Here is a 15,522-nt window from a genome sequence, read left to right on the forward strand (position 1 = left end):
GCGTCCTTACATGACACTAACCTTGTTTTTGTTGTTAAATGGTGAGTAAATGTGTCATTTATAAAAAAAAATGATAATAATAATAAATACATTAAAATTAGATATATAATAGTTTGGTATATTTTATTTTTTTTATTTTAGAGTTTAACCTACATATCATAAGATTTTTTTAAAAACTTTTTTATAGTTTATCGTTATATTTACAGTGTTTTATGACAACAGCAATTATTTGTACTTGAGCTTTTTTTAATCATTCTTTAAATTCTTTTAATCATTCTTTTTTTACAGATTTTTTACAGTGTAAATAAACTAAATCAACTACTAATTAACTGCTTATTGGTAGTTTGGTAGTAATTAGTAAATACATAATTTTTACCCTTAAATCTTATACTTGATGACACAAAAGACCTTTTAAGGCAAGTCATTTCACTCTGCTGCCATCTTTGAAGCACCTCTGGGGCAGTATGTTCAGGCATTCTGTCTTGATAGGGAAACATCAAATTCTCCAAGATTGTTTGCCCAGCTTACATTACACATTTGCAATCATTAAAATTAAATCTCATATTTCTCATAAATCTCATTTATGGCTGTTCCGCACATTATCATCCTCTAGGTAATGCTTGTCTGATCGTGCTGCTCTTCTGAAGTAATCCACAACTTGGTCTTGATGGCGAATCTCCTGCAGAAATAACAGCGACTCTTTGTTTGCAAGTTTGTGGGTGTTTGAGTAGTTGCTGTAACAAGATGTACGTTAGACAGGACGGACTGCACCTTGCGTTTGTTTCATTCAGATTACAAAATCAAAAAACTTTTGTTTTCAAGTGCACTTGGTTCATTTAAAAGCACAGATGTCAAGCTTTATTTGGATATATTTTTATGTCTGTCAAGCATCTGAGATTCCAGTGTGTTTGCTGACCACCAAACTGTCCTAAAAGCACACATCTGGTCCGAGCTTCTTCCCTGAGCGATCGATGATTGGCTCTTGTACTAGTAGGTGGGGCTACATTTGCTATATGGACTGTTACACTTTTCCCCATTCAAAACTATAGGAATGCCATGTCTTGTGTATTCTATAGTCTTTGATGACACTTCAATATAGTGGCCGTGAATATTCTCACCTCAAAGTGGCCTTGGGACATAGTTTTACCCTGTTTGGAATGTAGTTTACTATTCTCAGGCCACATTCCATTCTTAAGGGCTCATACTGTTCTAATCCATAATGTTTACCTGGCCTCCTCTGTTTTAACACTGCATTGTTTGCATCACAAATTAAATATCTGCAAAGAGTTATTTATCCAATTTACTCATTTAACTGATCCAATATGACTACAAATGAGGAAAACAATAATATAACTACACAAACCATTAAATTTTTTTTAGATGTGTTTGTCATCATTGCAGGCACATAAAGGCACATTTTACACATTGCACTTCTTGGGTGTGAGTGTGTGGGTCTGGTTTAGCTTATATTGTCCCCAAAAGGGATAGTTAATCCTCATATTTTGACACTGTAAGTACTCATAAGCACTAAATAAATAAATAAAATAAAAAATTCTTTTAAAAGTGCAATAGGTGATGCTGTAAGCATAATAGCTTTGAAAACACAGTCCCTCTCCTGCTGTCCAAAGCCACGCCTTCTGAAATCAAGAACACCATAAAGATGATAGTAGACAACACACTAGATCATGTCATTCGCACTTTGTAAAAAATCTACATCAATCTACAACATATAAATGCACCCTCTCGTTGGTGCTTTGTATGTTATTGACTCTTCCATTTAAAGAAGAATAGAAAAAATCTCAAGAGAAAGAGTATACTGTACAGATAATAGTAGTTTTTGTTGGATTGGTGATGCCACATATTTGTCATTAAAACAAATAACATAAAAACAAGCACTACAGTTGCGGTTCCTACAGCACTTCATTGGCTGTTGTAAATGCCAGTAGTTGATCATTAGATCCACTGTATAGTTAAAGGTGCACGAAACCCTCGAGTACTTTTTTTGAGATTTTAACAGAATTGATGATGACTGGGTGAGACGTGTCCGCGAACCCACGGCATGCAGTATTTATTCAGTCATGAAGGGTCGTTTGTGTTAGTTTCCTTGATCCATGGGGTTTGTTGCATGTTTTTCCTTGCAATCCTGTCAGGGCCAATACAGCAAAGTTGTGTGTGCTGCAAGCATTTTTGTGGGGAAACCAGTACAATAACTGGAGAATGGCGAACATTATTGTCTCATTTAGTGTTTACATGAACACGATTATCTTTATAATGATATAAATTGTGGTTGTGTATATGAAATGACAAATGTTGCAGGACTTTAAATTACTGTTTATTTCTTTGCATTTTAACTTTGTAAACTTAAAAATATTAAGAGGTTGAATGATCATTGTACAGAGATGATGGCAATTTTACAGGCCATATTGCTATAAAACATTGTTTACTTCACTACGTCAGTTTAATGGGGAAAGTATTAATCGAATATGTCTAATTGATGTAGGATTTGCAAATAAAATATATCATGCTTGGTAGTACAAGAAGTAGTATTTTTAAAATACAAAAAACAGTATGTTATTTTGATACATTTGTGGCCGCTGTATTTGTTAGTTTATTTTAATACACCTAAAATGAAGGTATTTTGTTTTTTTTGTTTTTTTAAATACATTTCAAAGTATTTTTCCCAACCCTGTTCATGGGTGGGTTAAGGGTTTGTGGACAAAAAAATATTGTCTGGTCAAAATAGCAGCAGTTTGTGTGTGTGTGTGTGTGTGTGTGTGTGTGTGTGTGTGTGTGTGTGTGTGTTAGTTTGGGTGGTTTGCAAGAACTGAAATTTGTATAATGACATGTGTTTGACCTAGGTATTACAACATTGGTGTTTTATGAGGACTTGCCTTTTGTCCCCGCAACTCAGATGCTTAAAAATCCTACATAACAGGGTCTTTTCACCTTAAAAAACTACCAAATATTTCCTTGAGAATTGGGTTTATAGAGGAAGAGACAGAAAAGACCCTATTATAAGTATTTTTATAGTAAAAATACATTACACTTATGGAGAGTCTTCATAAACCACAAGCACCAATGTGTGTGTGTCTGTCTGTGTATGTGAGTTTGTATGCGTGTCTGCGTGTCTGTGTGTGTGTGTGTGTGTGTGTGTGTGTGTGTGTCTGGTGTCTTGGCTTGTTCTCATCTCTCACAGTGAAAGCAGCTGAAGGTGCAACAAGAATGCAAGAATGGAGGTCTTTGTCACAGTACTCTTTCATTTTCACAGAACCTTCTTTCATGACTAACTTACTCTCCATCTATCATTGTTCACTTGCAAATACATTCTATTTAAGACATTTTGAAGCATTTTGATGCTTCATTGTATTTTACTATCAGCTTGCTGTGAGTTACTGATGTAGCAAATGACATGTCAGTATCAGAGATGTCCAATCCACAAGTGATCACAAGAAATGCAGCTGAGACAGTCTTGTCTGACCATTTGTGATCATGCTAAGATGAACACAAATAAACACATTTGTGAAAGTGACAACAATTATAGCACTATTGAAATGTATTGCTACCTAAATTACCAACAATTTTACATTAACAAATATCAGTAAATTAACAGTTATGAAAAACAATCTGAGCTAGCAATTTACTCTACTGAGTGAAGCCTGCAGTCACTGCTCTTTTGAGTCACTTTTCAAAAATTGCTAAAAGTAGCAAAATGAATGTTAAAAATTGCTAAAGTTGTTGCTAGGTGCTTTTAGAAAAAAAAAAAGTTGCTAGGGTAGTATAAAAAGCTGCTAAATCTAGCAACAAAGTTGGCAACACTGGTCATGAGGACATTATAATTGTGTCACGTAATTTTTTCTGATCACTTTTTTTAGTGGAACAAAATTAATTTGTCATTAATATTTCTCATTAGTGCCATTACTGTCAAAATTTTATAATAGTGTCATTAATATTCAATGACATTTCATGACACTTTAAATTCCTCCCACTGTAGTTGATTTTAGGAACATTATTACTGTTATAAAATTCATGATAATTATAATGCCCTCATGACAGTCATGTTTATGACAGATTTATGACAATTCATATTGTCTTTATTGCCAAGACATCAAAACAAAGACATCTAAAAAAAAAAAAAAAAAGACATTTGCATGTCATACTCTTTCTCTTGACATTTAAAAAGACATATGTGATTGAAGGGTGTCACGAGTGGGTAGTATGATCGCCTTACAGCAAGAAGGTCACTCATTCGAGCCCCGGCTGAGTCAGTTGGCAGTTCTGTATGGAGTTTGCATGTTCACCCACAAGTCCAAATACATGCGATACAAGTGAATTGAATAAGCTAAATTGTCCATCAGTGTGCGTGTGAAAGAGTTTGTAAGGGTTTCTTTGTTGGGGCTGAAAGGGCATCCGCTGCTTAAAACATATGCTGGATAAATTGGCGGTTTATTCCGCTGTGGTGACCGCCTGATTAATAAAGGGACAGCTGTCATAAGCATGCATAAAATCTTCTTCATGGCAATTGCCATGTCATGATTATAATGGTTTCATGGCAGTCTTATTTACACTTCTTTCAAGTAAAGTGTTACCCAAAAAGCTAGGGGTTTGTAAAAACACGAGATTAGGTATAAGATAATACGATTTTCAGAATTTGGGGTAAATCACCCTTTAAGTAACATGAAGCTATAGTTGAAACATCTTACAAGTTTAAGCAGATCAATAATTGCGCAAACCCTTTTATTGACTTGTGTCACTAGTTATGTTTTAAATCATCCAAAATGTAATTGTGCCAGTTCGATTTCTTAGATTTTAACTCTCTTGTTATGTTCTTGGATGGTGAAAATCTTCTTAGTTTGTCTTGCAAACATCCCACACAAAACTAGCAAAAAAATAAATAAATAAATAAATTATATATATATATATATATATATATATATATATATATATATATATATATATATATATATATATATATATATATATATATAGTATATGTGGTAGGATTTGTTGCTAATGAAATCAGAAAAGAAGAGTCATAATGAACCAGAGACTAATAATTGACTACACTATTGCTGTGCAGTATCTTTGGCTCTGTATATGATGTTATTCAGACCAGTTCACCTTGAAAATGTGTTCTCAAAAGTTGATTTAATACAGTCAAACACTGAAAAGAGCCTCAGTTAAAAGTGTGGCACAAATGTTTGGTTAAACATCAGGGGAGCCAGCACAGACATATAAAAGCAGACAGCTGAGCAAATAGACACTAATTAGGCCAAAATGAAATGCCAAACTGTTTGCTCAAGAGTATATGGTGCAGAGTTGGCGTGTAGGTAGGAAGGCAGTTAAATTAGATTTGAGCAATTCAACACATTCATTTCAGTTCAAATAAATGAATGAAAGAATGAACAAAAAGACTGGAAACTGCAGCCCTCACAGATCTCTGCAATAGTGTAAGTGTTTGGTTTATTATTTTAGTTATATTATAAAAACATAGTGTTATGAATATTAAAGAAATTATTATCAGTGCATCATAAACATGTATAACAGTCAGCAGATTTAAGAAATAATATTATAATATAAATAACTTGCCTATACTTAACCAAATAGCAAGGTTTAAATTTAAGTTGCACTTTAAGTAGCAATTATAATTAGTAATTGCATATAATTGGGCTTATAGTTGTGTCTTTAACTGTTTATCTTTGTATGCAGTTGAAACCGGAAGTTGTACATACACTCTTAAAAAGGCACAAAATTATTTTTTAAAAATGTCTGATTTACACTAAATTATATTAAACGTTTACTATTTTAGGTCTGTTAAGATTATGTAAATGATTAACATTTGCTAAATGCCAGAATAATGAGAAAACTTTTTTGAGATTTTTTTTATTTATTTCTAGACAGTCAAACTTAACATACATTTCTTTGGTATTTTTTTACTTTATTTTATTTTTATTATTTTGCTTTTAAACTGTATAACTTTGGTAAAATGTTTTGAGTATCCTTCCACAAGCTTCTCACCATAGTTTAAAGAAAGTTTGGCTCATTCCTCCGGGCAGAATTGGTTTAACTGAGTCATATTTGTAGGCTGTCTTGCTCGCACAAGCTTTTTCAACTCTACCCACAAATTTTCTATAGCAATTAAGCTCAGGGCTTTGTGATGGCCACTCCAAAACATTCATTCTGTTGTCTTTAAATCACATTTAACTAATTTGGCAGTATGCTTAGGGTCATGATCTGTTTGAAAGACCCATTCATGGCCAAGATTTAATTTCCTGGCTGATGTCTTGAGATGTTGCTTCAGTATTTCTACATAATGTTCTTTCTTCATGATGCCATCTATGCTGTGAAGTGGACCAGTCCCTCCTGCAGTAAAACAGCCCCACAATATTATGCTGCCGCCCCCATACTTTACAGTTGGGAGGGTGTTCCTAGGCTTGTAAGCTTTCCCCTTTGTCCTCCAAATGTAACACTGGTCATTATAGTCAAACAGTTCAATCTTAGTTCTATCGGACATGTCTCCAAAAATTATTCTTTTCCCAGTGTAATTTAGCAAATTGTAATCTGGCTTTTTTTGCTGTTGTTGTTGAGTCTGGCTTGTTGATTTTGCCATGTTGTCACACAAGGAAGCAGTGTGTCCGAGGTTTTCCTTAAATACTATACATTTGTGCCTCCAATTAGTTAAAATCTTGTCAATTAGCCAATCAGAAACTTCCAAGACCTTGACACCATCATCTAAGCTTTTTTAGAGGCATAATAATCTTGTTGTATGTAAACTTGACTTTCAAGAAAAGTTATAACAATTTCTCAAAAAATATCTCATTATTCTGCTATTAAGCATAACATAAACAAATTTGATAATCCTAACTTACCTAAAGGGAAAAGGTTTAGTCACATTAACATCTGACTTTTTTTAAATAGTTATGTGCCTTTTTATACAGTGTATACAGTGTATACTACACTAGTTTTAACTGTAACATTTTGTCTGATATTTTAACTGATCTTGCATATTATAGTGCGTGTGTGTGTGTGGAGGAGGATATTGTGCTTAGGGCAGCACCATCAACACAAATTGAATCCTTCAGTATTCCCAGTTTAACCCCTGGTCTTCTTTATGGAAATCAGTAGAAAGATCGTTTAAAGAGCAGAAGATTCCAATGATGCTCTATTGTGCAGATGGAGAATGCATTTGGCACCAACACAAGAGACAAGCACTTTCCTAGACAGAAGAGAAAGCTTTGGAAAAACTGACTGCTGGCTTTAGTGCAGAGTGGAAAACCAGATCTGTTTTGAGCAACCTGTTGAAGAAAGTGAGATAAATCTACTTTAATGAGCGCAGTGTGCATGTCAGCAGTGAGGCATCTGTTAGCAAAAGCTCCTACAATGCAAAGATGTGGGACCTTCCTATTTTTGAAATAATGAAAATAGCAAAACATATTTAATGCTGATGGACACTTGCATATATTTACTCTTCAACTTTAAAGGGGACCTATTATGCCCCTTTTTACAGGATGTAAAATGTCTTGGATGTCCGCCGAGTATGTGAATTTTTAAGTCAAGGGGGGTGAAAGGGGCATTGCCTTCTCAGAAAGAATTAGTGCCAACTCGGTTTTCAGAAAGGATTAGTTCACGCAAATATGATTTTTTTTTTATGTCATTAATTACTAACACTCCCATCATTCCAACCTTCAGAACACAAATTTAGATATTTTAGAATATGAAAAGCAATTGAATTCTGAAAATTGTGAAATGAAAGTAATAGTCCAGAGATTTGGTCCCCGCGTCAGGCCAGGGTGCATCCAAAAAAAAAGGTAACACCCCAGTGACAGCTCTTGTGTATTTATTTCTGAGAGTGTATGTAGCCTCTAAAATGTGCAAACTTTGAACTCACAACTAATTCTTTGAATACAACTCTCTTAAGCTCTAAAGAGAAAAAACTAAGAAATTTGCCATTATGTTCATTTTAGAAGAGACACAACTAACAGTCATGGGATTTTTAGTTCAGGATTTATATCAGAGTAACCTAATAAAAACGTTTAGTTGGACACTCAGTAGTCACTATAATTAATATTATATTTTATTATATTCATTATTATTAATGTTATTATAAGCTATACAATTCACAAAACAGACAACCTTTTTGAATGTTTGCTTTCCTTTTCAAATCACTAAGCGCACTTTTACAGTTGTGAAAAGAAACATTCTAGTATGCAGCAGCAGTCTCAAGTTAGGAGACTTACGATGATTGACCTAATGAAATACGTATATAGTTTATGAGTAAGTGGATTTCCCGCGGATCAACTTCTCCTATGTGCTGCAGGTAGGCAGAATAATAATCTTTAGAAAAAAAATTATTTAGGCTATACTGCTATTTGCCTATGTAAAATTAAACATCAGAAAAAAATATACTGTAGGCCTATTTTAACAGCATTTTAAGTACATTTAGCATATCGATTTTATTTTGACTTGTAAGCTCAGGGCACTCAAAATAAATAAATGTAATGTAACCAAACAAGTTATTAAAATAGGCTTAATAAATAAATAAAATGACGGGTAGGCCTAATAACCTATGGCTTTTGGTGACGTTTTTACAAATGCCAACTGAACAATTTCACGAAAAAAAAAAAAAAACTCACTCATGATAGCCTAACATAAATCACTATTTTTACCTTTAAAATAATAATAAAAGTTATATAGTCTGAGTAGCATGTTATCCATGCCAAAATTGAATAAATTTTCAATAGAATTTATTTATTTATTTATTTATTTATTTATTTTGAGATAGACAGACTCTGTTTGTCTGGCTACGCTAATGCCTTAAATGTAACTAAGTAACACATTTAGATACTATTTTTAAAATGACATTAGATTGTAACATTTCACTTTTTCCTAACACTTTGGTTCGGTAATGAATTTCACTATACTTACCAGTTATAGGATGTCTAACCGGGGGTTAGCTTCGTGTGTGGGCATAGTTTGACATCTTTACTTAAAACTTTAAACATTGATAGTATTTGAAAGATAACGGAAAGGAGAATAAAAGCACTTTTTGCATGGAAGCCATGATCCGTCTGCGTTTATGTACGTTGCCTAACCTTCAATGATAAAATCAGTAATAGCGAAACTGTGCATATTATTATTACCATAAAAAAATATAATACTGCCCTAAGTCAGTAACTTAGGCAGTAATGCAAACTAATAAATCAGTGAATATATAACCTAAATGAAATAAACAAGAGGGACCAGATTCCAACACAGGCTCATTCTGAAAACGTAGTCCCGTGGACATTTCTGGAGACCACGAATTATGTAGCCGGAGGTATGTATGGCTTAATTTATTTTTTTAAGCGAACACTGCGGGGCGGTATGACGCTGTTCCTTTTTACGCTTACCAGACGACTGCGTACCTCCGTGTGGAGGGCTTACCCGCTGCAACCAGTCGGTAAAATTTGTTGTGTTCAGGGGAGGAGGGTGGGTCAGTCGATTGGCCAGTCGTCCAGTCAATTGTTCAGTCATTCAGACAGACGGTAGGTCGACAGCGGCCTCTGGTGGGTTTACACGAGAACAGCACGGGTGTGAACGGCACTCGCAAGGTACATTTGAAACATGAAAAAGTGCACACAGCGGCCTCTCGCAGATTCGTGAAAACAAAAACTGCAAAAATAATGTACTTCCTGGGAAATATTTCGCAGTCTCCAGAAACGTCCACAGGACTACGTTTTCAGAATGAGCCTGGGTTGCCAAAATCAGTCACCAGTTCTAGTGCCCCCAATGGCATTAAAATGCCCCCTCAGTTATGACATCCTGACTGACCTTTTTAAGCTTTAATCCTAATTGTGCCTTTTTGGTGACTGTCCCTTTAAATTCAAATGAGATTGTGTTCCCAGCCCTCTTTTCAGAAAAGGGCGGAGCTACAAACGTCTATTTGTCACCATAATGGCAGACTCAAAAACAAGACTTGATGACATGTACAAAGAGAGAATGTCAATCTAAGTGTTTCTGCTGACTGGTTATGAAGTGTGATTATAAAAAATACAATTATTAATGTTTACCATTAGAAGCTGCATATATTCACAAACTGTTGCCACACAGCTGCGTTTAAACACTTTAATAAAAGGGATTTTTGCATAATAGGTCTCCTTTAAAAGATAATCTGAGTAAGTGAATAAGATAGCCTTATCCCCCCTAAAAAAAAAAAAAAAAAAACTTTTGGCAGACACTGCTATTCATCAAAAGCAATGAAAGCTGAATCATTTGAAAAGTCAATGGATTTTGGCTGGGGATAAATCCTGTCCTTGGCAGATGAACCTTAGATGAAGTCACAGAGAAAATATGAGGCAGTGCTACATGCCGCACCCACAGCTACACACACAAACACACAACACACACACAAAAGGCATTTTTAGGAAAGAGGGAGCATTGCGAACCAATTGTAATGCATGCAATATACTGTAATAACTCCCTTTATCAGTTGTAAATAGTGTGACACTGCAATTATATAATTAAAAAATGCAACATGAAGACTTGTATTATCAATAGTCATGAGTGTATTTTCCACTTTTCTTCTGAATGAAGACACACAATACAATAATGTTATTTACATTTCTAGTCTCTATGGGAATCAGGGGCTTTACATTGAAAAATAGAATATTCTAAGCAGCATTTGATGTTTGTTTAACATAAAAGATACATTTCGATTTTTCAAAAGACAAAATATCTACAAGGGCTTCTTACAAAAATACATCCTGATCATTGCAGCACAACAACATTCAGAGGTCTATTCTAAACACATTATTCAACTTCAACTTAATAATTTAAACGTAAAATCACGATTTTGAATGTGAAAACAATTGCAAGATAATATTGATTAATATACCTTGATTTCCTTTATGGTTTTTGTCTTAATTCTGTCAGAAGTCATTTTTCATGGACATTTAAAAACAAAAATCATAAATGTGTCACTGACGCGAAAAAAAAAAAGCTTCTTTGAATTCTGTTTGACAGATTAGGTAGCTTTGCTTCACGCACCGAAATTCTAGCTTCATCTTTTCCACATGGCCTCTTTCTGTGAGTATAGTTTGTTGTAAGTCAAAGCAAACAGTTTTTAGCCACAGAATCCCATGTGGTCTTTGGTGTAATATGAACAGACTAATATACTGTAATAATTCCTGTGTATGAGGTCTAGCAAATCCCTTAATTCTTTTTATTAGAGTAAACGATTAGTACTTCCTTTGTGTTGGCATTTCTTTCTTTGGAGTACTTGTTTTGAGAATTATTCTGACATGAAACAGGCAAGCCAGGGATTTACAAATTGTGAGTAGTTTTTTTTTTTTTTTTTTTTTTTTAACTCACTACCTGCCCAGCATAAACAAAAAAGACACAATTATGGTAAATCTTGACTTCTTCTCAATAGGGTATATGCAGAAGGCCTTTTAATTTTGCAGAAACCTGGGTCAAGCGCTTCCGGTGAACTGTATGCAGTTACAAAATCAGGGTCTGTTTTCTTAAAAATCCACAATCTCAACTGCCTGATTGATATATGATATAGAGTGGGTCTCAGATTGTAAAAGAAGTACTGCATTAAATTAAGGTTTCCTGTGCCATGTCTTCCAGTATTTTAAATGGTGCTTCTGCGCGAGCTTGCTGATCCTGACAGTGCGTGCTTGCAAAAGGATTTTCATTTCATTTTACGCTTGAACAAATAAATGAATGCTTAAGTCTATTGTATTTTAATTACATTACAATATTGATTCTGTAAAAGAAACCATATAAAATTGAAAAGTCACAATAACCATTCACCGGAAGTTTATCGGTATGGGAAAAAAACACTAGCTGTGCATATAACCTATTAGGATGGCAGGGAAGTATGATGGCATTAGTAAACATCTACTTGCTGTATTTAGCCAAGTTAACGTCTGCTTTATTTACAATTAACGAATTAATTAATGAGGCACATCTGCAGAGAAGTCACCAAATAACCAAAACGTATTTGTGTGATCATGGAAGTATGTCTTACAATAAAAACACAGTAAAAAAAAAAACTGCTGTAAAATTTACAGTATAACTGACAATTTTGGTTGCCAGTAATGCTGTAAAATTTACAAGCGCACTGTAAATTAACACTTAAAATTGTGCTTTGATTAGTTTTACAACACAATTGTAATTATTAATTTACAGTGTATTTTTTACTGTGAAATTTTACAGTATTATTGGCAATTTTTACAGAATTACTGGCAAAAATTACAAGCACACTGTGATTTAACAGTTACGACTGGGCTGTGGTTTTACAGTCCAGTTGTAGTTGTTAATTTACAGAGCACTTGTACATTTTACAGTATTACTGGCAAGCAAAATTGCCAGTAATACTGTAAGTTTTACAGCAATTTAAACTTAAAGGAACACTCCACTTTATTTATTTATTTATTTTTTGAAAATAGACTTTAAACTTCACTAGAGTTAAAGAGTTTGCCACTCTGTAAAATGTATATGAGCAATTAGTCATGTCCGCATATGTTTTTAATTTATTGTAACCTATTAAACTAATTAATTCATGTTCTAACTTAATTGTATTAGTTACACAAGCTGTTTAAGACAGTTTACACAATATAAGTTTAATGGAATTATACGGTTAATTTGATTCAGCTTCAAAATTTAAGGTAACCAGGATATTTTTACAGAGCAGCTTTACCATTTTCATCATGGAATGGCAGCAAAGTTCCTTGATTACCATGTCAGAATAGTTCGGCTCATATCGGCCAGACAATTGTAGCTTTTCATTTTCTATTGGATTTAGTTTATGATATAACTACAGAAGAGTTAAGCTAGGAGAATTATTTAGGACAATTTAAAAAATAGTAAAACTCAAATGTAACTTTACGGGAGTTGTAATGTAAAATAAGCTTATTAAAAAAAAGTGCAGTGTTCCTTTAAATGGGCATGATGAAAATCATCAAACTAAAAACTCTTAAAAGAATTTGAGATTCCCAATCACCTCAGACTTAAAGGGACCTAAAAGTATAAAATATATTTTTAAGCTCAGCTCTTCAGAAGATGATTTATGGAAAAAGGCACTATAACGTTTTCCATCATGTGAGATTTCTCACATGATGGAAAACTCAAGGAAGCTACCACCATAATTGCTAAAGGTCCTTAATATGACTATGTGTCACTTTGGTAAATGAAGCACAAGACAAGAGATAAAAATCACAAATTCTTGTGGCATGGTCATGTTGTTGGTCACATTAAAGATCACCTCAATAAAGAGAGCTAATGAAACTGAAGAGAAGAGACAGATAGAGTACATCTTCAGAACAGGACTTGCCATTCAATTTGCTGTCTGTTGATAGGCTGAAACTTGTGCAGGATATTTCAACCTAGCCAAAGTCAATGCGTGGTCGATATTCAAGTACCATTGGGTAGACCTGGAGAAAAACATAATATAAGAATAGTAAAATATGTCAAACTGATGGTTTTCTTTAAGACTGCATGTGCTCTATCAGACATATTCTGATATTCAATAATTCCATATATTGTCATAATAAACATTCACAATAGATATTATGGACATCTCAAAATACAGTGAGTAATTATTTAGGACACATGTTAATAGCGTGAATTATACACTATAAAATAAACCAATGACAAAGACTTTTAGCTCAATTAATAGTAATTAGCTGCTTATGAATAGTTATAGTAGTTGAGTTTTGGTATTAGGTAGGAATAGGGATGTAAAATAAGATAATACTTTATAAATGCTAACAAACCGTTAATATCTTAATAATAGGAAGGTAATAAGTCAGTAGTAAATGGTGTTGTTACTTAAACTAAAGAGTTACCATTATTTATTTTTTAAACTTTTAGAGTGCTTTTTAGGAACATTTATATTGCACTTTTAGCTGTTTATAACAGAGTCAAATGCCGGTGAGTTGACTAAATCAAACATGAACATTTTCACATGTTAATCTGGCTTAATGTAGTAGACAAGCAATAAATTCAAAGTCGTAATTACAAGTCATAATCCTTTATTATTTGGAGTTAATAAAGAATTCAATTCAGTGGTTTTCTTTTTTTCAAATATTTACAGTAAGTAACTGTAATTAATCTCAGATTCTCACTGTTGTTTTAAATCCATTGACTATGACTTATTGTAAAGCATCATCTATTGTGCTATTGTAGTTTTGCAATTGAATTAGCTAGAAACACTTGTTTACTCTAAATATATATATACAGTACAATAACGTATATCAGGGGTCACCAACCCAGTTTCTGGAGAGCTACCTTCCTGCAGATTTTAGTTGCAACCCTGACCAAACACACCTGTTTGTAATTATCAAGTGCTACTTTAGGTACTATTAATTGGTTCAGGTGTGTTTGATCAGGGTTGGGAATGAATTCTGCAGGAAGGTAGCTCTCCAGGAACAGGGTTCTTGACCCCAGACGTATTTACTGTATGTTGAATGTACTGTATTTACAATAAAATAATACACCTAGTATTTTTTTGATATTATACATTTTAAAAGTAACTTTTTTGCAGCTTGGATCAATATCCTGATAATACCGCATACGGTGATAAAAGCTTCAGCTATTAATTGAAGCAAGACAATTTGATAGCTTTATAAAACTGTGTTATTTATTGTATTTTTCATATTTAGGTAGTTTAAAAAACATCCACTATTTCAATAATCTTCTAAATGCCATTTCCAATTATTTCCCCCACAAAGTTTACCATGAATTCACAAAAAAACTAAACAAAACATAATTGCCAAAACAAACCGAAAAGGTTTCAGTTCTACATTTTTTTCAGGAAAGCATATGCAAATGCAAGAAATGGGTAAGACTTTATATAACAAAATGATCCAAGTAGGGATGCATGATATATCGGCCGATAAAGGCTATTTTTAAGGTTGTTGTTATCGGTCCGATGTCAAAATTAGGCATATATCTTTAAGCGGAAAAATTACATAATTGTATGGACCTGCCTGCCTCAAACTTGCATGAGCGGAACTTGTTCAGACTGGTCCAGTGCACTGTGGGAGCTTTCCTCACATTGTTTATTCCTTCAAAGTCCATCCTTTCTTCATGTGGTATTGCTGTGCATTAATAACTCAGTAAGTAACCATGGTCCTTTTCATTGTATATATGTTTGACAGAGTGTCATTGTGTATTTTGGTTTCAATCGCTTTGGCAAAAATACATCTGTAAACATAACAGCAGCGATGCACACATGCTAAACAACTCAACGGGTTGTTTGTAATCTAATAATATTTGTTTTTATCAACGCGTTGCTTGCCATGTGAGCTTGCCAAGATTGTATTTAGTTTGATTGGAATATTTATGATGATTATAATATTAAAGAGGACTCGTGATGGCTATTACCACAGTGAGCCACACATAGTGAGCCAACAGAGCCACTCCAGAATAGGGGTTCTTAGCCATTCGTCACATTCTGTCTTTATATTATGCACTGTGTTTGTCATAAAGTCATCTGTGCTCAATGCTTAGGTGTTGTATCAAAATTTGATTTGAGGA

General features: G+C 33.7%; 1 protein-coding gene across 11 annotated transcripts in view; it reads right to left on the reverse strand.

Moving 5' to 3' along the window:
* Positions 1 to 277: 277 nt before the first annotated feature.
* Positions 278 to 15,522, reverse strand: part of pcgf5b (polycomb group ring finger 5b) — a 41,964-nt gene continuing 26,719 nt past the window's right edge. For 2 of the 11 annotated variants that reach the window (XR_015503585.1, XR_015503579.1), the window contains exons 9-10: positions 13,316 to 13,415; positions 5,953 to 7,292 (exon numbers count right to left, since the gene is read on the reverse strand). Coding sequence is in view for 2 of the 11 variants with exons in the window: in XM_087275389.1 (XP_087131515.1) it covers positions 13,368 to 13,415 (48 nt within the window). In the remaining 9 variants the exon portion in view is untranslated. 11 annotated transcript variants of the gene reach the window in all.

Source organism: Danio rerio, chromosome 12 (genome assembly GCF_052040795.2).
Source record: "Danio rerio strain M-AB ecotype USA chromosome 12, GRCz13ab, whole genome shotgun sequence".
Classification (NCBI taxonomy): Eukaryota; Metazoa; Chordata; class Actinopteri; order Cypriniformes; family Danionidae; genus Danio; species Danio rerio.